General features: G+C 44.0%; 2 protein-coding genes across 4 annotated transcripts in view; one reads left to right on the top strand and one right to left on the bottom strand.

Annotated features, from left to right (window-relative positions):
* The window catches only part of FBXO7 (F-box protein 7), an 89,527-nt gene that overhangs the window by 27,718 nt on the left and 40,414 nt on the right, over window positions 1–21,395 (top strand). The gene's annotated exons all lie outside the window — the stretch shown is intronic.
* The window catches only part of BPIFC (BPI fold containing family C), a 54,503-nt gene that overhangs the window by 26,252 nt on the left and 6,856 nt on the right, over window positions 1–21,395 (bottom strand). For both annotated transcript variants that reach the window (XM_031655951.1, NM_001168776.1), the window contains 7 exons: window positions 20,747–20,870; window positions 16,470–16,590; window positions 10,855–10,983; window positions 9,479–9,634; window positions 9,281–9,344; window positions 6,630–6,690; window positions 1,527–1,618 (listed from right to left, as the gene is read on the bottom strand). In XM_031655951.1, the coding sequence (XP_031511811.1) occupies window positions 1,527–1,618; window positions 6,630–6,690; window positions 9,281–9,344; window positions 9,479–9,634; window positions 10,855–10,983; window positions 16,470–16,590; window positions 20,747–20,870 (747 nt within the window). Of the gene's footprint in view, window positions 1–1,526; window positions 1,619–6,629; window positions 6,691–9,280; window positions 9,345–9,478; window positions 9,635–10,854; window positions 10,984–16,469; window positions 16,591–20,746; window positions 20,871–21,395 lie in introns of those variants that run through there.

Here is a 21,395-nt window from a genome sequence, read left to right as displayed (position 1 = left end):
CTGGAGCAATGGAGTTTGAATTGATTGAATGATTGTTTTTCCATGACCAACCTGGGCAGCATGGCAGGCCCTGTCTCTATAAAAAATACAAAAATTAGCCAGGTGTGGTGGCATGTACCTGTAGTTCCAGCTACTTGGGAGGCTGAGTGAGGAGAATCCCTTGAACCAGGGAGGTTGAAGCTGCAGTGAACTGTGACTGCGGCACTGCACTCCAGCCTCAGCCGGGGTGGTAGAAGGGGACCTTGTCAAAAAAAAAAAAAGAAGAAGAAGAAGAAGAATCCTAGAAACTCAGTAATGCTGAAAAACTGTTAAGGCTTTCTGACTCCTTGACCAGTGACTGTTTTTTCAAAGCTCTTAGGATTCTTGGGCATATTTAGGTGTGTCTCTTCACCCCAGGGTGTAACCCAATGAGAACCCTTATTCGAACTTTTCTCAGACAAAGAAGGAGGTGTATTTAGCTGGATGGACAACTCTGAGTAAAAGTCGTTCCTGAGGTGCTGTGAAGTGGTGTCAAACACTTGACCTTCAAAATCTGTGTCTGCTGAGTACCTGGGGAATCATAGAAAGAAGGACCCAAGACTCCAAATGGTTTAAATCATTTTTGTGGCATTTCTAGCACTGCTCTCATTAGCTGTAGGGCGTTATTACAAAATATTGTCTTGTCCAACATTGAACTGAGTTGAAAGACTCTGGTGAGTGAAGTATGAGCCCATATGCTTTTTAAAAGACAATGATATTAGCTTTGGAGCAAAATGAAACATAAGCACAATGATCGTTTCTCCATGATCAGTGAACACTAATTCCACGTGCTTATGGCCCTGACAGAGGTCAGCAGCCCTCAGTTAAATCCACTAACCTGACACTTAGTAATGGAGGTGCCAACGTGTACCACCTACTGATGTGTTAAGTTCCAATAAATACAGACCGCTCTACTTGCTGCCTCCTAGCCTCAAACCTACTCCTAGAGGCAAAGACATATGATCCTTCTTCTGAAGAGGGCAGATATATGTTGTACAATACAATCATTTGCTTATCAACAAAATGTTCAAGAATCTTTTGAAAAGGTGTAAACATGAGGCAGTTGCTTGAAAGAAAATTAAATTATTCAAAGAGGATGTATATATATTTCTTTCTGTACAGAATCATTGTTTTTTGTTTTTCTTTTTGTTTATTTGAGACAGAGTCTTACTCTGTCACCCAGGCTGGAATGCAGTGGTAAGATCTCAGCTCACTGCAACCTCTGCCTTCCAGGTTCAAGGAATTCTCCCGCCTCAGCCTCCCAAACAGCTGGGAATGCAGCTGTGTGTCACTATGCCTTGCTAATTGTTTGTGTTTTTAGTAGAGATGGGGTTTCACCATGTTGACCAGGCTGGTCTCAAACTCCTGGCCTCAAGTGATCCGCCTGCCTGGGTCTCCCAAAGTGCTGGGATTATAGTTGTGAGCCACTGGACCCGGTCCATAATCACTGTTTTCTAAATATTGGCTGTTGACAGCCAGGCTGAGGATTCTGATGATGATAAAGTTACCTTCAAGTTCAGGTCAAGGTAGTTCTCAGTAATTTCTGGAGAACTGATTAGGGAGTAATCCAACAGAGTGTAGTTGTCAATCTTGGTTAAAACTAAATAACCAACAAAGAAAAAAGAAAATTCATATTCATTAAAAGTATAGTATAATATATGAATGATGTCTATCTAGAACAATATAACTTTAAATTCTGTTTAAAAGATCAATTCCTGCTTTTCATAAGGAATACATGTTATCTTTTGAAAACCCAGGAAAAGTAGATGAATCAAAAGAAGAAAGTGAACATTTTTTCCAAGTGAATTAATCTGAGAGAAGCATCACTAAAATTTGGGTGTGCAGTGGTCCCCCTTATCTGCAGGGCATATGTTCCAAGACCCCAGTGGATGCCTGAAAGTGTGGACAGTACCAACACCTACATACACTGTGATAAAAGGAATGTGAATGTGAATGTGAATGTGGTCTCTCTCTCTCTATCTCAAATTCACATTGAGATATTGAATATTTTTAAACCGTGGTTGACCACGGGTAACTGAAACTGCAGAAGGCAAAACTGCAGATAAGGGAGGACTTTTGTATACCTTTTTAGGTATACACATATACAATCACAAAATGCATGTATAGCTTTTTTTTTTTTTTGAGATAGAATCTCACTCTATCACCCAGGCTGGAGTGCAGTGGTGCAATCTTGGCTCACTGCAACCTCTGCCTCCTGGGTTCAAGCAGTTTTCATGCCTCAGCCTTCCCAGTAGCTGGGATTACAGGTACCCGCCACTACACACAGCTAATTTTTGTGTTTTTAGTAGAGACAGGGTTTCACCATGTTGGCCAGGCTGGTTTCGAACTCCTGACCTCAAGTGATCCACCCACCTTGGCCTCCCAAAGTGCCGGGATTACAGGTGTGAGCCACTGTGCCCAGCCCTGTATAAGTTATTTTTTAAAAAGGAAATTAGTACAAACACAAAACTCATACCAATATTTAGCCATATATATTGGGTTGGTATAATGAAAGACTTTTCAGTTTGATGTTATAAATTGCAGTTAGAACTTCGTTTTTTTGTTTTGTTTTGTTTTGTTTTACAAGGAGTATGCATTACTGTTGCCTCAGCCTCCCAAGTAGCTGGGACCACAGGCGCCCGTCACCTCGCCCGGCTAGTTTTTTGTATTTTTTTTAGTAGAGACGGGGTTTCACCGTGTTAGCCAGGATGGTCTCGATCTCCTGACCTCGTGATCTGCCCGTCTTGGCCTCCCAAAGTGCTGGGATTACAGGCTTAAGCCACCGCGCCCGGCCTAGAAATATTTTTAAAAACAGATTGTGTGAGAGAAAATAAAGTCCACTAAATTGGAGAGGCCAAGGAAATTCTTAGGCACAGTGCTACTAATTCAAATAATTTTATGTATTATCATTTTCAGAATAAAGCAGAAGTCAAGAGGACCAGGGTACAGTGTTGGGTGAAGTTCTGGGTGAAGTTCCAGAAAGCACAGATTGGGCTGGGCGTGGTGGCTCACACCTGTAATCCCAGCATTTTGGGAGGCTGAGGCGGGCGGATCACCTGAGGCTGGGAGTTCGAGACCAGCCTGACCAACATGGAGAAACCCCACCTCTACTAAAAATACAAAATTAGCCAGGTGTGGTGGCACACGCCTGTAATCTCAGCTACTCGGGAGGCTGAGGCAGGAGAATCACTTGAACCCAGGAGGCGGAGGTTGCGGTGAGCTGAGATCGCGCCATTGCACTCTAGCCTGGTGAAACTCCATCTAAAAAAAAAAAAAAAATTAAAGCACAGATTTTACTGTCTGAAGCTAGTTGTATGTGCAGTGATGCAGGGCTCAGGTTTCCCACTTGGCTTTGGAGAGCTGCTTTCCTGACCACTGACGTGTGTTCTACAATATGAAGACCTACTCCCTGTTCTAGAAACAGCTGAGCATCACGCCTTCTCTCTTCTTGCATGTCATAGATGGAGATGAAAAGCAAGAAGAGATGAAGTGTCTTGCTAAGATAAAGGAACAATATTATCCTAAGCCACCATAGTTTTTAGTTTTCAGTTTTCACTTTTTTTTGAGACAGTCTTGCTCTGTCACCCAGGCTGGAATGCAGTGGCACAATCTCGGCTCACTGCAGCCTCCATCTCTCGGGTTCAAGCGATTCTCTTGACTCAGCCACCCAAATAGCTGGGATTACAGGCCTGCGCCACCACCTCTGGCTAATTTTTGTATTTTTAGTAGAGACCGGGTTTCACCCTGTTGGCCAGGCTGGTCTTGAACTCCTGGCCTCAAGTGAGTCACTTGCCTCAGTTTCCCAAAGTGCTGGGATTACAGGTGTGGGCCACTGTGCCTGGCCATTGCCACAGTTTTTAAAATGCTTTCAAGTCGTTACTCTGAAGTACAGCAATCATTTCACAGACGAGGTGAGTGAGGCTCAGAGGTAAAGGAACTTGCTCAAGGAAAGCTAGAACATGGCAATCCTTGGCTACTTCTTTCCTCACTATATCTCATTTTCGTTCTACATCTCCAATCCATTCATTTTCTTTCATCCATCTGCATCCATTTATCAGTCTAATATATACATTTTTTTGAGACAGGATCTCACTTTGTCACCTAGACTGGAGTGCGGTGGCATGATCTTGGCTCACTGCAGCCTCAACCTCCTAGGCTCAAGTAATCCTCCTACCTCAGCCTCCCCGTAGCTGGGACTACAGGTGCACGCCACCATGCCTGGCTGATTTAAAAAAAAAAAATTACAGAAACAAGGTCTCACTATGTTGCCTAGGCAGGTCTTGAACTCCTGACCTCAAGCAATCCTCCCACCTTGGCCTCCCAAAGTGCTGGGATTACAGGAGTGAGCCACTTCGCCTGGCCACAATCCAGTGTTTCTTAACCTAATGGGCTGGGTGCTGCGCCTGACGCTGGGGGCACAGCGGTGAGTCAAACTTCCTGCACCCAAGGAACTCATAGTCTTGGGGAGGAGACAGACATATCAATAGGATATTATAATACAACACAGCAAGGGCTGATCTAAACTGAGCTTCTCATGGTCCTGCTACAAACTTGCTCTTATGTTCTTTCCCATCTCAATAAATGTTAAATCCCTTCTTCCAATTTTCCAGTTGCTTAGACTTTTACCCACCAAAGTCACCCTTCACTCCTCTCGTCACCCACATTTGATCTGTTGGACAAATACCACTGTCTTGATCTTCAAGGTATATCCAGAATCCCAACATGCCTTACCATCTTCATCACGCCACCCTAGGCCAGCCACCATCATTACCTGATGGGTCACCGCACTCATCTCTTAAGTAGTCTCCTTGCTTTCGCCCTTGGCCCCCTTCCTTCCTGTCTATTTTTTTTTAGCACAGAAGCCAGACTGATCTCCTTAAACTGTAAGTTATGTCATGCCGGCCTTACTCTTCAAAGGCATCCCATCTTAGATTAAGAGGTGGGCTTTGCAGTCCCTACACATCCCTGAAGATCAAACCATCCCTTTTCCCTTTCTCTGGCCTCACTGCCTGCTCCCCCACAACCCCCTGTTCCTAGTGTGTCCTTCTCACAGCCTCCCCAGCACACTTGAGATATTCAGCCTCAGGGCTTTTGTGCCTGCGGTTTCCTCAATCTGGACTGTTCATCTAGATTGAGCAGCAGCTCACTTTCTACTCCCTTTGGGTTTTTCTAGTAGAGCCATCTGCTCAGTGGTGGTTTTCCTGGTCACTCTGTCTAGAATGGAAATTCCTCTCCAGCTCCTCCACTGCTTTATTTTTCTTCTTACCACTTATCACTGCCATAGCATAGATTTTACTTATTTATATTGCTTGCCGTCTGTCTCTTCCCACTAGGCCCATGACGGCAGGTATGCGTGTTGCCTAGGAATACTGCTGCATCCCCAGCACCAAGAACGGTGCTCAGTCTGTTTCAGGTGCTCAGCGCGCCGTTGGTGAATGAATGGATGCAGTGCAGAGAGAGAGAGAGAGAGAGAGAGAGAGAGATGTCCAAAGTATCATGTGAGCACAGAGGAGGCGTAACTTTATGGAGTGGGGACTGTCAAGGTTTCCTGGAAGAGGCTATGTCTGAGCTGGGTCTTAAATACAAAGAGGAGAGAACACAACATATAAAGAGAGGTAGAGAATGGAAAGGATTAAATCCTCCAGGGTTTAGCACAGTGCTGGCTAAGCTCTGCAGGTTTAGAAATGGGCACTCAATACATATCTGTTAAAGCAGCAGTCCCCAACCTTTTTGGCACCAGGGACCAGTTTAATGGAAGATGATTTTTCCATGGCCTGGGGTTGTGGGGGACGATTTCCGGATGAAACTCTTCCACCTCAGATCATCAGGCATTGGATTCTCATAAGGCACATGCAACCTAGATGGCTCGCATGCGCAGTTCACGATAGGGTTCGCACTCCTATGAGAATCTAATGCTGCCACTGATCTGACAGGAGGCAGAGCTCAGGCAGTAATGCTCAGTCACCTGCCCACTGCTCACCTCCTGCTGTGCGGTCCAGTTTCTAACCTGTCTATGGCCCAGGGATTGGGAACTCCCGTGTTAAAGGAATGAAAGGATGGAGGGGAGAGGAAGCTCTTCCAGGCAGAGAAAACAGCAAAAGCAAAGGCAAGGGGTGAGGAGGGCAGTGGAAACAGTTTGATTGCCCAGGCAGAGAAAGGTAAAGAGAAAGATGACGCGGAGAGAGGAAAGTAGGAGATGGGGTGTGGTGAATCTTGTAGTCCATGCTAAGGTGCGTGGACTTGATGCTCAGGGCAGCCACTGCAGGCTAAGAACCCTAGAATAACCTGGTCAAGATTAGTGTTAATCTCTCTGAAGAGAAGGGATGTAATGCCACTGCTTGGGTTAGTGCTTGTGAGGGTTTAATTCCTGAACCTACATCTCATCTCCCTGGAGCCGCCCCTCTTGCAGCAGTGAAGTTAGTTATTAGCCAAAGTGTGCATGCTCTATACGCAAGGCACGCCCTCCCATGCACCTTCCTGGGGCTCTAATTTGCAGAATGTGAAGCAGGATGGAGAGCTCGAGCTATACAGCCTTGAAAAGCAAACCCAGACAGTACCAGCTTTTGAAGGTGGAAAGACAACCATCTGGAAAAGACAGTTCTAAGACTCACCCTCCAGTGTGCTGAGGTTGGCATTTAGCGCTTTGACTTCACTTGCAATAATGGGACAGAGCTGGCCACAAAGGAATAAAAAGAAAAACAGCAAGTTATCATGTTGTATTGGAAACCCTTATTGATAGGCCTAGACCCTGCAAACAAAGGCCTTCTGGTTAGCAGTCATTATCCCTTTGGTCATCGAGACTTTCTCTTAAATTTGTTGATGTCTATGGGCCTCGCTTTATGTAGATATGGGTGGTATGTCACTGAATGCCAGCTGAACTTCGTAGCAACTGGGACTACATCCAATCAGCCCTGTAAAGAGTGAGTGAGCCCTGGGCTTTTCTTTCTGTGACATGACAGGGCATGCGTCCCAGTCCGTGCTGTTACACCCGAGGAACCTGCTGCTGGAGCTTCTGTGTCTTTCCTGACTGCCGGGGGTGCCGCCAGCTTGCCATTTCCTCTAGGAGCACCTGCATGCCCTACCTGGAATGGTTAGAGCTGGAGCTTTTACCTTCCCCCTGGGCTAGCTGGAGAGCACATTATATCAGAGATCTCCTTAGAGATCTATTTTGTTGCCATCTTTTTGGAATTTGAAAATTAGTCTTGAGTCAAATTAATATTTTTAGGAAGAGGCAGAGGTATCAGCACTGGTGTGCCTCTTGTGTGCTCATTGATGTGCTTGGCATAGCAGTTGCAGCACAGGCTTGGGTGCCTGGGGCCGAAGGTTGAATCCCTTGGCAAGTTACTTGTACTCTTTGACCTCAGTTTACACATCTTGCAACATTTGCACGGGGATGATAATTGTATCCACCTCATCACGTTGCTGTGAGTAGAAATGGAAGTAATCTATGTAAAATTGTCCAGCTCATAGTAAACATTGAGTAAGTGTCAGCTGTTGTTGGTTTAACTCCATTTTACCTTCACTACAGCCTTGAGAGGGGGGCATGACTGTCCCCTAATTACAGATGGGAAAACCAAAGCTTAGAGAGGTTAAGTGAGTTGCCAGGTGTTGCATAGCCAGGATTTGAACTCTGGTTTTACACAGCTAGACAGTTGTGGTCTCAGCATTCTTTTCTATCTTCCAGTGGCACAGAGAGAATCACAGAAGCATCTATTATCTTTAAGCCATATATCAATTTCAGGCAAACTTAATTATTGGCTTCTGTGGCATAACTCATTCTTCACTGGCCTCCTGTCAGAGGCCAAAGGACCATGCCTTGTTTCAAACAGAGGAATGATCAAGTTTGGGGTCCTTGAGAATGACAGTGCACTTTGCCAGGGACTCTCTAATGTGCACATTCATTGGCACTCAGCATCTGTCAGGGAATGATGGAGAAGGACCACAAGGCTTCAGAGTCCTGGACAGCTGTGCCACCTCCTGGGATGAGCTGCTTGATGCTTCTGAGTGTTGATTTCCTTACTGACTTTCATTAAGCACCTAGTGTCTGTCAAGCACTGAGCTGAGCACTAGAGAGATGGAGGTGGCCACACACTGTCTTTGTCCCTTCTTTTCCAGAAGAGTCTTCCTTCTTTTCTAGTCCTTGTCATCCCTGTCCTTATCTCCCCCAAAATACAGATAAAGGGTTCAGGGAAGGTGTGGTCAGTATTGGAAAGAGAGTGCATAGCCAATTCCATCTTTCCCTTCTTCAGACACTGACTTCTGAGACTGGAATACTTAGAGCTTTGGAAGGGATCTTAATTTATTGTATTTTCTTAACTCATTCCTATTGTATTTCCTGGAAATGCCTTTTCTTATCCTTCATTCCTTACATATACAAATCCTGCCTATATGTTAAGATCTAGTTCAAGTTTTGTATCCTCTAAAAATTATCTCCCGGGACACTTCCAGGCCCTATTTCTTTACAATTTTCCATTTCTCTGAAGCTGTCCTGTTCAATCTAATGATCATGTAACTGTGTACTAAGTTCAAGTACTCAGTTAGTTATTGTTTCACAAGCCCGAGTTTGCGTTTTTGAATAGACAAGTGTATCCCTCTTTCCTATTCCCAACAGACCCCAGTCCATGGTACATGGGCATGCAATAATAGGCACATAATAAGTAAATTCTTGTTGGTTGTTTGCCCACCCTATGGTAAGAAATTTGAGAGATGTGCTGTTGTTTTCTTTATCTCTGCATCCCAAGCACCTACCACAATATTTGGTACATAGTAGGGATTTGAGAAACTGTTATTAAGCTGCAAAGGATATTTAATGTGTGTGAAAGTGCCTTGGATAGTACCTAGCACAGAGTAGGTGCTCAATAAAGTTTTCTTGATTAAGAATTAAAGGATTGGCTGGCTGTGGTGGCTCACGCCTGTAATCCCAGCACTTTGGGAGGCCGAGGTGGGCGGATCACGAGGTCAGGAGGTCGAGACCATCCTGGCTAACATGGTGAAACCCCATCTCTACTAAAAATACAAAAAAATTAGCCGGGCGAGGTGGCGGGCGCCTGTAGTCCCAGCTAGTCAGGAGGCTGAGGCAGGAGAATGGCGTGAACCTGGGAGGCGGAGCTTGCAGTGAGCCGAGATCGCGCCACTGCACTCCAGCCTGGGCAACAAAGCGAGACTCTGTCTCAAAAAAAAAAAAAAAAAAAAATTAATTAAAGGATGGTAGAACTGCTACTAATGGCATTTTACTGTGGCTGTCTAACCTCTAAAGACTCACCATTTCATTTAAGTTCTTTAAAATGGGTTTCTCCATGGGCTCAGCAAAGGAGTTATACAGAACACTGAGGAAAAAATGAAAACAAACAAAAAAGAAGTTACTCAGAGACCATAATCAGCCATTTATAAACCTTCCCTAGGCGATGCCTGAGTATCCAGCCTCTGATTAGCCACTGCCCAACCGAGGGCTCTCACTCACCTGAGTTCTCCGGAAAATGAGACATGGGCATGGCTCACTTGGGCGTAGCAATCTTGGAGCTTCAGTGTAGGATGACCAAAGTCATTTCGGGTTAGGATGATGATACCAGTAAAGTAGACTCCGGAGAGAAACAAATCAGCTCCTCCTGTGTCTTGGCTGTTTAGAGAAAAAGTGCAAGGTTATCCAAGCCTGAGTCAGGCACGGAGATGGACCTTGTTTCTCTGATTATCCAGAGACTGGGTAGCTCCTGGACTGCAGTGACTTTGTCATGTTCACCTCTGACTTCCTTGCACCTACAACAGGTAGGAGCAGAGTGGGTACTGATTGAATATTCACAGAACAGTCGAAGTACTGAATATGTGAAAGCTAACAGCTCTGGGGATATTCTAATGATTTCACCCTGAGTGCTCTGGCCCTGACAGTGATTGAGCTTGCATTGAGCACCCTTCATATACAATGTTTGTTTGGGGAGAGAAAAGCAAGGGTAAGACTGGCAACACTTTATTCAGGAGGGACATAGATGAGAAAGGGAGGCTTAGATGTAGTCTGTGAACTCCTTGAGGGAGTGCATTGTGTGTTACTCACTTCTGTGTCCCCAAGACTTAGCATGTGGCCTGACAGAGTAAGTACTCAATATATGGTTGACGAGTCATTGAATAAATAAATGAATACATGAATCTATGTTGCTGTGGGGAACGTGTCATTTCTCTACAATCTACAAGACTGGAGTTCTTGAGATGGGGGTAAATGCATAGTAGGCACTCAATAAATGGTTGTTGACTGACTTAGTGGATGAAAGAATGTGTTTTCCTGTGGCACCAACCAAGGCAGACCTAAACATTACGCCCAGAACAGTGGTTTACACATCGTAACTGGCCTGTAAAAGTACTTTGAATCTGATTTCTTCCTTCTATACGAGGGTGCAAAGGCCCTTCCACTTGGGCTTGGGCTTACGCTGACTACCAACCTTCAACCTCTGTGTGAGGGAGAAAGGCTCCACTTCCCATCAGTTACTCCTGCAGATGGGGAAGTGTGTTGAATGGCTGGCTCAAGATCATACAGTGATTTGTGGGTGATCTAAAAGGTTGAGCATGCATCTGTTTCTCTGATAGTCAGGGACTTCTAGTTCTTAGAGAATCTGAAATGACATTTGATCATATGCTCTACCTTTAAGGGAAGAATGTTTTTCACCCCAACCCTCTAGCAGGGATTTCCTAATTTAAGCCTCACCTGGAAAAAAAAAAAATTCTCTTGAGAAAGATTGTTAATAGTGAGGGAAATAAGTCTACTGCCAAAAACACTGGTGAATTTCTACATTTTCCATTTTTGCTCACGTTCCCCCAGAACAGCTGTAGACATTTCAGTGGAATACTCACAAAAGTGGAGACTCGAACTCCCAGTCTGTGCTGATGTTGGCAGTGCCGTGGTTGGTTAGCGCTTTGATTCCCACCCCAGGCACAAAAGCCAATGAGGTATTTGGAAATGAAAAGGCCCTGATTTTTATACTGTAAAACCAGAAACAGAAGTTAGGGCAACTCTTCCAGCTTCTCTCTTCAATCAAGCAAACTTGGGAACACAGTTGCAGAACTCTTACCATTGGGGCCATTGTGAATTCCTACAGAGAAAAGAACCTCTTGTCTGCAGGGCTGTCTCTGGGAACTGCCTCCTAATTCTCCTCAAACTCTTACCAGGAAGTCCCTTGAATCCAGTTGATGAGGGAAATGAGCAAGTTTAGAAATATATATATATATATATATACACACACATATATATATATGTAATTTTTCTTCTCTCTCTTTTTTTTTTTTAGAGATAGGGTCTCATTTGTCACCCAGGTTGGAGTGCAGTGGTGTGATCATAACTCACTGCAACCTCGAACTGCTGGGCTCAGGTAATCCTCCTGTCTCAGCCTTCCAAATAGCCGGGTCTACAGGCATGTGCCATCACACTTGGCTAATTTTTTTTTTGTAGAGGCAGGATCTCACTGTGTTGCCCAGGATGGTCTTGAACTCCTGGCCTCCAGCAAGCCTCCTATCTCAGCCTCCCAAAGTGTTGGGATTACAGGCATGAGCCACCTCGCCTGGCCTAGAAATATATTTGTAAATAATCAAACAATCTACTTGTTTAGTTTACTTAAAGACAAAAAGAAGGCACAACATTGCCATCATTATTTTTCTTCAGCAGTTCCAGTGTTTCACAAAAGGGGTGATATTCGTATTTTGCATGGCACAGTTATTTTTTTTCTTTTTCTTTTCTTTTTTTTTTTTTTTTTTTTGAGACAGAGTCTCACTCTGTCACCCAGGCTGGAGTGCAGTGGCACGATGTCAGCTCACTGCAATCTCCACCTCCTGGGTTCAAGGGATTCTCCTGCCTCAGCCTCTCGAATAGCTGGGACTATAGGCACATGCCACCGCACCTGGCTAATTTTTTGTATTTTTAGAGAGACGCGCTTTCACCGTGTTAGCCAGGATGGTCTTGATCTCCTGACCTTGTGATCTGCCCACCTCGACCTCCCAAAGTGCTGGGATTATAGGTGTGAGCCACCACGTCCAGCCCTTGGCACAGCTATTTTTGTAGAGGACTGTCATACACATTACAGGACATTTGGTGCATATGCCAGTCGTAGTGTCCCTCCCCACCTGTCATTGGGACAATCAGAAATGTGCCTTCCTCCTATTTCCAAAGGTCCTCTATGTGGACAGTATCTTTGTTAGTGGAGAAACTTGGAGAGTTGACTTCCCCTAGGATTCTCTGGGCTGTCAAAAGGGTAACTAGGAGGCAGTGAGTTGCATGTAATCTGCAAAGGTAGATGGTCACATGCATTATAAGAAATTATTATGAACGGCCGGGCGCGGTGGGTCACGCCTGTAATCTCAGCACTTTGGGAGGCTGAAGCGGGCAGATCATGAGGTCAGGAGTTCGAGACCAGCCTGGCTAACATAGGGAAACCCCATCTCTACTAAAAATATAAAAATTAGCTGGGTGTGGTGGTGCGTGCCTGTAGTCCCAGCTATTCGGGAGGCTGACGCAGGAGAATCGCTTGAACCCAGGAGGCGGAGGCTGTGGCGAGCTGAGATCTCCCCACTGCACACCAGCCCAAGTGACAGTGTGAGACTTCGTCTCAAAAAAAAAAAAAAATTATTATGAACATCTATTGAGTGATTGCTACCTGCCAGGCATTGTGGTAAGTGCATTACATGCATTAGCTCATTTTAACTCTCACAGTAATCCTGTGAGGCGGTTGCTGTTTTTGCAATCCCCATTTCAGAGATAAGAAGATAAGAAAAGTGGCTGAAGTCGTATATAAGTCGCAGAACCAGACCTGGAACCCTCCTCAGTCTGACTTCAGACTGTACGCTTCACCACGAGGCTATGCCACTTCACAGATTGCGCAAAGGGTGCTTGACTTGGAGCCAAGTTTAGTACCAGCTGTAAAAACTTGGGCAAGACACTTAACCACATTCAGTCAATCACTCAGAAGAAGTGCTACTCACAGGTAGGTGGGGGAGACAAAATGAGTTCATCCGTGAATTATTGCACCCAAGAAAGGCATTGTTGTGAACAAAGATTAGGAAAAATTTAAAACATAAATGTGATAACTGATAAGAAACAATTATTTACTCATAATATTTCCTGTTCTATGCATCCTTTCCTACCTAGTCTCTGTCACACATCCTGAGTCCCACTGTGGGAAGAGGAAGCAGAGATTCATTTGCTATATCTTGGAAATATTTTAATTTTGATACATGCAGGTCTAACCAATTCTTTATAATTGCCGCAGAGTATTTCAAACTGTGGATGGATGTACCCTTTCAAAAAAAATCATTCCTGTGTTGGTGGACATCTAGGTTCTTTCTAGCACTTCTGTATTATATACAATGTCACAGTGAACATCCTCATACATACTCTGCTTGTGTACATGTACTTCTCTCTCTCTCTCTTTTTTTTTTTTTTTTCGAGAAGGAGTTTCACTCTGTTGCCCAGGCTGGAGTGCAGTGGCATGATCTTGGCTCACTGGCAAGCTCCACCTCCTGGGTTCATGCCATTCTCCTGCCTCAGCCTCCTGAGTAGCTGGGACTACAGGCACCCGCCACCACGCCCGGCTAATATTTTTGTACTTTTAGTAGAGATGGGGTTTCACTGTGTTAGCCAGGATGGTCTCGATCTCCTGACCTTGTGATCTGCCCACCTTGGCCTCCCAAAGTGCTGGGATTACAGGCATGAGGCACCGCGCCTGGCCGTGTACATGTTCTTCTCTAAGGAGGATGCTGAGAAGTGGAATTGCTGGGTCAAAGAGCATATAGATAGATAGATATATAAGCGCACACACACATATATACACATAGATACACACACACATATATATAAGATTACTGTAGTTTTACTGTCCCTTTTCTATGACTAGATATGTTTAGATATAAAAGTACTTACCATTGAATTACAATTGCTTACAGTATTCAGTGCAGTCACTTGTTATACAGGTTTGTAGCCTAGGAGCATTAGGCTATCTCATACAGCCTAGGTGTGTAGTGAGCTATAACATCTAGGTTCGTGTAACTACACCCTATAACGTTTGCACAATAATGAAATCGCTTAATAAGGCATTTATCAGAACATATTCCTGTTGTTAAGCAATGCATGACAGTAATTTAAAATCTTGTAGTAATCACATTTTAAAAAGGGAAAAGAGAGGTGAAATTAATTTTCTTAATATTTTTACTTAAGCCAATATATCTAAAACATTGTCATATCAACATGTAACCAATATAAAAATTACTAATGAGATATTTTATTTTCTTTTTTTTAAAAAATAAATTTTCAGAATCTGGTATGTATTTTATACTCATGATACACCTCAATTCAAACATTGGCTTTTATGAGAGATACTGACCTATGTATGTTTAGCATCACAAATCCGAAATTTTTAAGAGCTGACATGATGCTCAAAGGGAATGCCCCTTGGAGCATTTTGGATTTTTGGATTAGGGATGCTGAACTGGTAAGGAAGTGTAATGCAAATATTCCAAAATTCAAAACAATTACCAATCTGAAATACATCTTGTCCCAAACATTTTGGATAAGGGATACTCAACCCGTATTTAGATTTGGTAACATTTTCAGTTGAAAAAGTAATCTTACAAAATTGTTGCAAACATACTTAGAAGCTTTTCAGTAGTCAAACTGAGCATCAGTTTTTATAATTAAAATTAATGAAAATTAAATAAATAAAAATATATTTCCTCAGTTGTACTAGTTGCATTTAGTGTTTAATAGCCACCTGCGGCTAGTGGCTACTGTTTAGACAGCACAGGCCTAAAACTGTTCTATTGATTTATCTACCCTGTCGAGCAATGCATGAAAATACCTGTTTCTCCCCGTCTCCACCTACACATGATACTATACAATTCTTCCTGTACTTTTCTGCTGTGGCATTATGATTGCAATTGAATGTTTTGAAAATATATATTTAATGTCCATCTCTCCCACTGGACTTTAAGGGCAGGTATGTTGTTCACTACAATATCCCCTATTGCTTTCTCTTTTTTTGAGACAGGGTCTCACTCTGTCTAGGCTGGAGTGCAGTGGCACAATCATGGCTCACTGCAACCTTGACCTCTGGGGCTCCAGTGATCCTTCCACCTCAGCCTCCCATGTCACTGGGACTACAGGTGTGCGCCATCATGCCCGGCTAATTTTTTTGTATTTTTGGTAGAGATGGGTTTTCGCCATGTTGCCCAGGCTGGTCTCAAACTCCTGAGCTCAAGTGATCCTCCCACCTTGGCCTCCCAAAGTGTTGGGATTACAGGTGTGAGCCACTGCGCCCAGCCTAATATCCCCTATTCCTAGGACAAGGCTTGGTATGTAGTAGGTGCTCAATAAATACTTGTTGAATGGCTAACTTTATACAGACCAGAGCATTAGCCAGGAACTTTCCCTAAGTCACCATCTCTCTTCCTTGCTGTCAAAACCTCTTGGTTTTGGGCTGGGTGCATTGGCTCACGCCTGTAATCCCGGCACTTTGGGAGGCCAAGGGTAGCAGATCACTAGGTCAGGAGATCGAGACCATCCTGGCTAACAGGTTGAAACCCCGTCTCTACTAAAAATACAAAAAAAGTTAGCCGGGCGTGGTGGCGGGTGCCTGTAGTCCCAGCTACTCGGGAGGCTGAGGCAGGAGAATGGTGTGAACCCGGGGGTAGAGCTTGCAGTGAGCAGAGACAGCACCACTGCACTCCAGCCTGGGCGATAGAGTGAGACTCCATCTCATCTCAAAAAATAAAACAACACAACCCTCTTGGTTTTATCATTGACAGCAGGGGAATGATCACTCCAAAGGGTCGGAGAGCAGGGAATTTTCACTGGATTGTTAAAATCTTTAACAATTGGGCAAATTGTGAATCACAGTCACACAGAGAACCCCTTAGAAAAGCTCGACTCTCCCTTGACCTTTCAGACTGAGCTCCAGATGGACAAAGCTACCCTCTCCTTATACGGCCTTTGGGGCTTTTGCTGGAGACTATGGCAGAGATTGTCAGTTGCTGTCTGAACTTCCAATTCACTTTCTTCCCTAAACATCCCTGATTTTATTGGGAAGGACAAAATTGTTTGGTTGGAAAACTAGTTTTCCAGTCTCCCTTGCTAATAAATGTGGCCATATAATTAAGTTCTGTCCATTGTTGATTAGGCAGGATCTTATTAGGGTAGAGCTTCAGAAAAACTCATTAATAAAGAAGACTGACTCAGCTTTTAAGAACCCCTTTGCCCTCATCTCTTCCTCCTTTTAGCTGCCTGACACATGATTTGATGGCTGGAACTGCAGTGGCCATATTGAGCCATGAGGCAAACTTGAGACTAGAAACCAGAGCTAAGGATAGCAGAACAGAAAAAGATAAGAAGGCTGGATTCTGATGAAATCGTGGGGCTTCCATAGGATTCTTTCACTGTTTCCTTTGAGTTTCTTATAAGAGGCAAAATGCTCTTCTCTTTTACTTACTTTGAAAAATTGTAGTTTACGTAATCAACCTTTAGAAATTCAAGAGACTCAGAACCGCTTAAATTTGGGAGGTTGTTTTCTTTCAGCATTCGCTCAATTATCTCCATTCCAGCTTGAACACCTGTGAAGGAAACAAGAAAGTATCTGTTGATAATGACAAAGATAATAACAACATAATAACATTAACCACGCAAATACAATTTATTGAGTAAGACAAGCCCTTAGATAACCTAGAAAACGGCAACCCCACAAAGTGGGTATTATTGTCCCTGGTTTACAGATGAAACTCTGGTTCTCAGAGAGGCTAAGGAACTTGTCCAAGACCGTGAGAAATTTTCATTATGTCGGGAGGACTAAAGAGTTTTATCACTGGACAGTGTGAGAAGAAAAGTATAACATTTTCTTCAGACCAGGAGCAGTAGCTCATGCCTGTAATCCCAGCACTTTGGGAGGTTGAGGAGGGAGGATTGCTTAAGCCCAGGAGTTTGAAACCAGCCTGGGAAACATTGAGACCCTGTCTCTACAAAAAAAAAAAAAAATTAATTAAAAATTAGCTGGGCATAATGGTGCGTGCCTATAGTACCAGTGACTCAGGATGCTGAGTTGGAAGGATTGCCTGGTCCTGGAGGTCGAGGCTGCAGTAAGCCATGATTGCACCATTGTACTCTAGCCTGGGCAGTAGAATAAGACCCTGAGCCTCAGACAAGTTCACTGTTGCCCAAATCATACAGCTAAAGAACAGCTAAAGACCACTGGGGAGCCAGTGGTCAAATTCAGACACTTTGGCTCCAGAATCTGTGTGCTATGGACAGTCCCAGAAGGTTATTCTACACTCTTCTTTCGTTTCAGATTCTTTAAGCTCAAGAATTTTTGGCCTGAGGTTCATGGGCTGTAGGAAACTCCTGAACCACCTGAAATTCTAATAAAAAACTGTGGGTGACTTGTGTGTGCATATGTGTCTCATTTTTGGGGGGAGAGAATCTACATTTTCACCAGATTTCTCCTGGTATTTTTAAAAAGTTACTAACCACTGCTTTTGTTTCATCCTGGAATAACCCATCAGCTTCTTTATATGGAAGCATCACAGAACACATTTCTCTGAGCTCACTGGGGAAAGGAGACCTTTCCCACATTAAAGAGCTTGAGAAAAGTAACCTCCATAGTTAATGAAGAACATTTACTTTCACCCTTTTCAAGGAGGAAATACTGCCTTTATCCCTTATTTTGCAGTTTAAGTTCCTTTCCAGTTATTCCATCCCTGTTGGGGATGACGAAGAGCAGGTTTTATCCTCTAAAATGCCAGAAAAAAATACTGCCATATGGTGATGCAAAGATAGATATAAACAGTGTGAAGACAGGGCCAAAGGTACTACCAGAGAGCTTAGGTTCGAATCCCAACTTTCCCACTGAATAGCTTGTGTGACTCTGCAAGTTACATAGCTTCGCTGTCCCTTACTTTCTTCATCTATGACGTGGGGACAATAATAACGTTGGAGGGGTCTGTTTATACATGTGAAAATGACAGTAGCTGATACCTGTTGGGCCATACTTGCTATGGCCAGACACCATTCTAAGTGCTTTACATATGTTAATTCATGTATTTTCCACAACAATCCTATGGGTAGGTACTATAATTTTCATTTTTATCTCCATTTGTTTTTTTGTTTTTTTTGTTTTTTGAGACAGAGTCTCGCTCTGTCACCAGGCTGGAGTGTAGTGGTGTGATCTCGGCTCACTGCAACCTCCACCTCCCGGGTTCAAGTGATTCTCCTGCCTCAGCCTCCCAAGTAGCTGGGACTACAGGTGCACGCCACCACGCCCAGTTAGTTTTTGTATTTTTAGTAGAGATGGGGTTTCACCATGTGGGCCAGGATGGTCTTGATCTCTTGACCTCATGATCCGCCCACTTCGGCCTCCCAAATTGTTGGGATTGCAGGTGTGAACCACCACACCTGGCCTTCGGTTTTAAAAAATATCTTGCAGATACTACTAATAACAGACACATCAGATCTCTTTCTAGAAAATGTGGAGACACAAATCATTGATAAAATTTTGAAAATACCTAATTTGTATTGAGTGCCTATCTATGCTAGGACTCCACACACTTTCTCTCCTCTCTTCTCAGATCCTCACAGCAACCCATTGAGAAGGTGTTATTATCCTTGTTTCACATAGGAGGCAGCTGAGGCTCGGGGAGGTTCAGTAACTTGCCCAAGAGCCCGCAGCTAGTGAGCAGCATTATCCAGAGCCTAGAGGAACAGGGAGTAGATGATAGAGCATAGGTTTCAAGATCCGGCAGGACAGACCTGAGTTCTGCTGAGTCCCTTACTGCTGTGAGACTTGGGATATGTCATTTGCCTGAGTCCCTTACTGCTGTGAGACTTGGGAAATGTCATGTTCCTCCTCTATAAAATGACAACAGCTTCTTTGTAGCGTTGTGGGTGGAATTAGATCAACATACAGCCCAGAAAGCACATTGAAAGAGCCTGGCCATGGTAGATGCTCAAGAAATGATTCTGAATTCAAAGCCTACCCTTCTCTACTAGCCCTTGCCCTATTTCCTGTGGATGGGAATATAGCCCATGGATGATCCTGTTTGATCCTCACCTCACAGTAAGTGTAGGTAGGTAGGCACCATTTTTATCACCCCATTTTCCATATGAGAAAATCCACTGGCCCAAGGCCATATATCAAGGAAAGCCACAGAACTGACCTTTACAGCCATATGGATAGACTTCAGATCTGTTCTTTTAGTGACTCTGCTCTAGAGGGTGAAAAACAAACTGCACAACTTTAATACTGTTATAGGGTATCTATTTCTGATATATATTTCTATGCACATCAGCATATCAGTATAGTAACAAGATGCACACACATGCATACACATGTACATATATTCCTGGTACGTATTTCTACACACATCATTGTTCACATAACGTTTGTGCAAGATGGCTCAAATTTAGATCTCCTGCACTAGATGATGTACTAGGGGAAAAACAAGGAGTTGCCTTCAAATCCTCCCTCCCTCCCCTCCCTCCCTCCCCTCCCTCCCTCCCCTCCTTCCCTCCCCTCCTTCCCCTCCCTCCCCTCCCTCCCTCCCTTCCTTCTTTCTTTCCCTCCTTCCTTCCCTCCCTCCTTCCATCCTTCCTACCCTCCCTCGTTCTCTCATTTATTTATTTTTCCTAGTATAGTAGAAGAAGCATTTCTTGGTTAGGCTTAGTTAGGTATTTCTTGGTTAGACTTGCAATGCTTAGGTTGACTGCTTTAGTTAAAGAGGACTGAGAAAGATCCATCAACCTACCTTTAGCTAATCGCAAGAAAAATTTCACAGGAGAAAATAGGTCCATATACTTTGATTTTTGCAGTCCATTCCCTCTCCACAATCTGCTCCCACCTCATCTTAGCCCGAGGAAAATCACATCCCAACATTTGTCTCTCCCTAGTGTTTATAAACGTTCTCTAAAGGAGTGACTTTTAACCTTTTGGTGTCTCAGACTCCTTTGCACATCCAATAAATATTATGGAGCCTCTCCTCAGAAAAATGCACAGTCAGACCAGGCGCGGTGGCTTATGCCTGTAATCCCAACACTTTGGGAGGCCGAGGCGGATGGATCATGAGGTCAGAAGCTCAAGACTATCCTGGCTAACACGGTGAAAGCCTGTCTCTACTAAAAATACAAAAAATTAGCTAGTGTGGTGGTGGGCACCTGCAGTCTTAGCTACTCGGGAGGCTGAGGCAGGAGAATGGCGTGAACCTGGGAGGCGGAGCTTGCAGTGAGCTGAGATCGCGCCACTGCACTCCAGCCTGGGTGACAGAGCGAGACTCTGTCTAAGAAAAAAAAAAAGAGAGAGAGAGAGAGAGAGAAAAACACAATCACCCATATTACACTTTCACCCAATTTTAGGGAAGTCTAAGTCCCTTTTGAAACCAAGCCCTTTCTGAAGCTACAAGGTGTTGCTTTTACTTCCAAATCTCCTTTCCTCTATCCCATAAATGTGTCTTATTTGAAACCCTTAGATTTTCATTATGTTTATATGTGGGAAAAAGAGAGAGAGAGGATCTGTGCTGTGTTTGGACATGCCTCCCATCAAGTTGACTCTTTTTTAGGCAGCACTTTCTTCTCAGCCATCTTAGGAGTTTCTGCATAAGGTACTGGATCACCCCACAGTAGAGCTTGTCTCAGTCAGGAGACAGCCCAAGTTATGAGCTGTTGAGTTTGGGTCACAAACCCCACCTAGTGGGCCTGAGGTCTGGCTTCTGAAAGCATCCAACTCACCATAGTCAAGTGCCCTCTGAGTAATCCTTGCCTTGATTCCAGGGTAAATGGTCTGAGAGGATGAGAGGCAGAGATGCCACAGGAGGAAACATCCCCAGAGGACTGGGATTGTCTTTGTACACATCTGAAATTAACCAACAGTTATGGTTCCTTTATTATTCTTGACTTTCTATTTGATCAATGAAATCCAACATTTCTAGGTTTTCTCATTTGTATTGTTTACTTCCAGAATTCAATCCATCTATCCATCCATCTATCCATCCATCCATCCATCCATCCATCCATCCATCCATCCATCCATCTATCCTTCCATCCATCCATCTATCCACCCATCTATCCACTCTCCCAACCATCCATCCATTCATGCAGCAATCATTTATTGAACACACCAGAATGTGTTCTAGGTGCTGAGGGTGTAGTGTTGACCCATACATGGCCCCTGACCTAAGCTTTTCACAGACTAGTGGTGAATATGCATCCTTCAGGGCCAGCTCCATGTCCCTCTCTGTGAAAACTTCCCTCGCCAAGTCATTTTACCCTGGGCTCATCACACTCTCCTCTGGGATCCCACCACAATTTACACAATGCATATGCGTCCATTAGAACATCTGACACACCATGTTGTCTGTTTGCAGGCAGGACTCCTCCT

This window comes from Papio anubis, chromosome 16, assembly GCF_008728515.1.
Source record: "Papio anubis isolate 15944 chromosome 16, Panubis1.0, whole genome shotgun sequence".
Classification (NCBI taxonomy): domain Eukaryota; kingdom Metazoa; phylum Chordata; class Mammalia; order Primates; family Cercopithecidae; genus Papio; species Papio anubis.
This window is presented reverse-complemented; position numbering and strand designations above follow the sequence as displayed.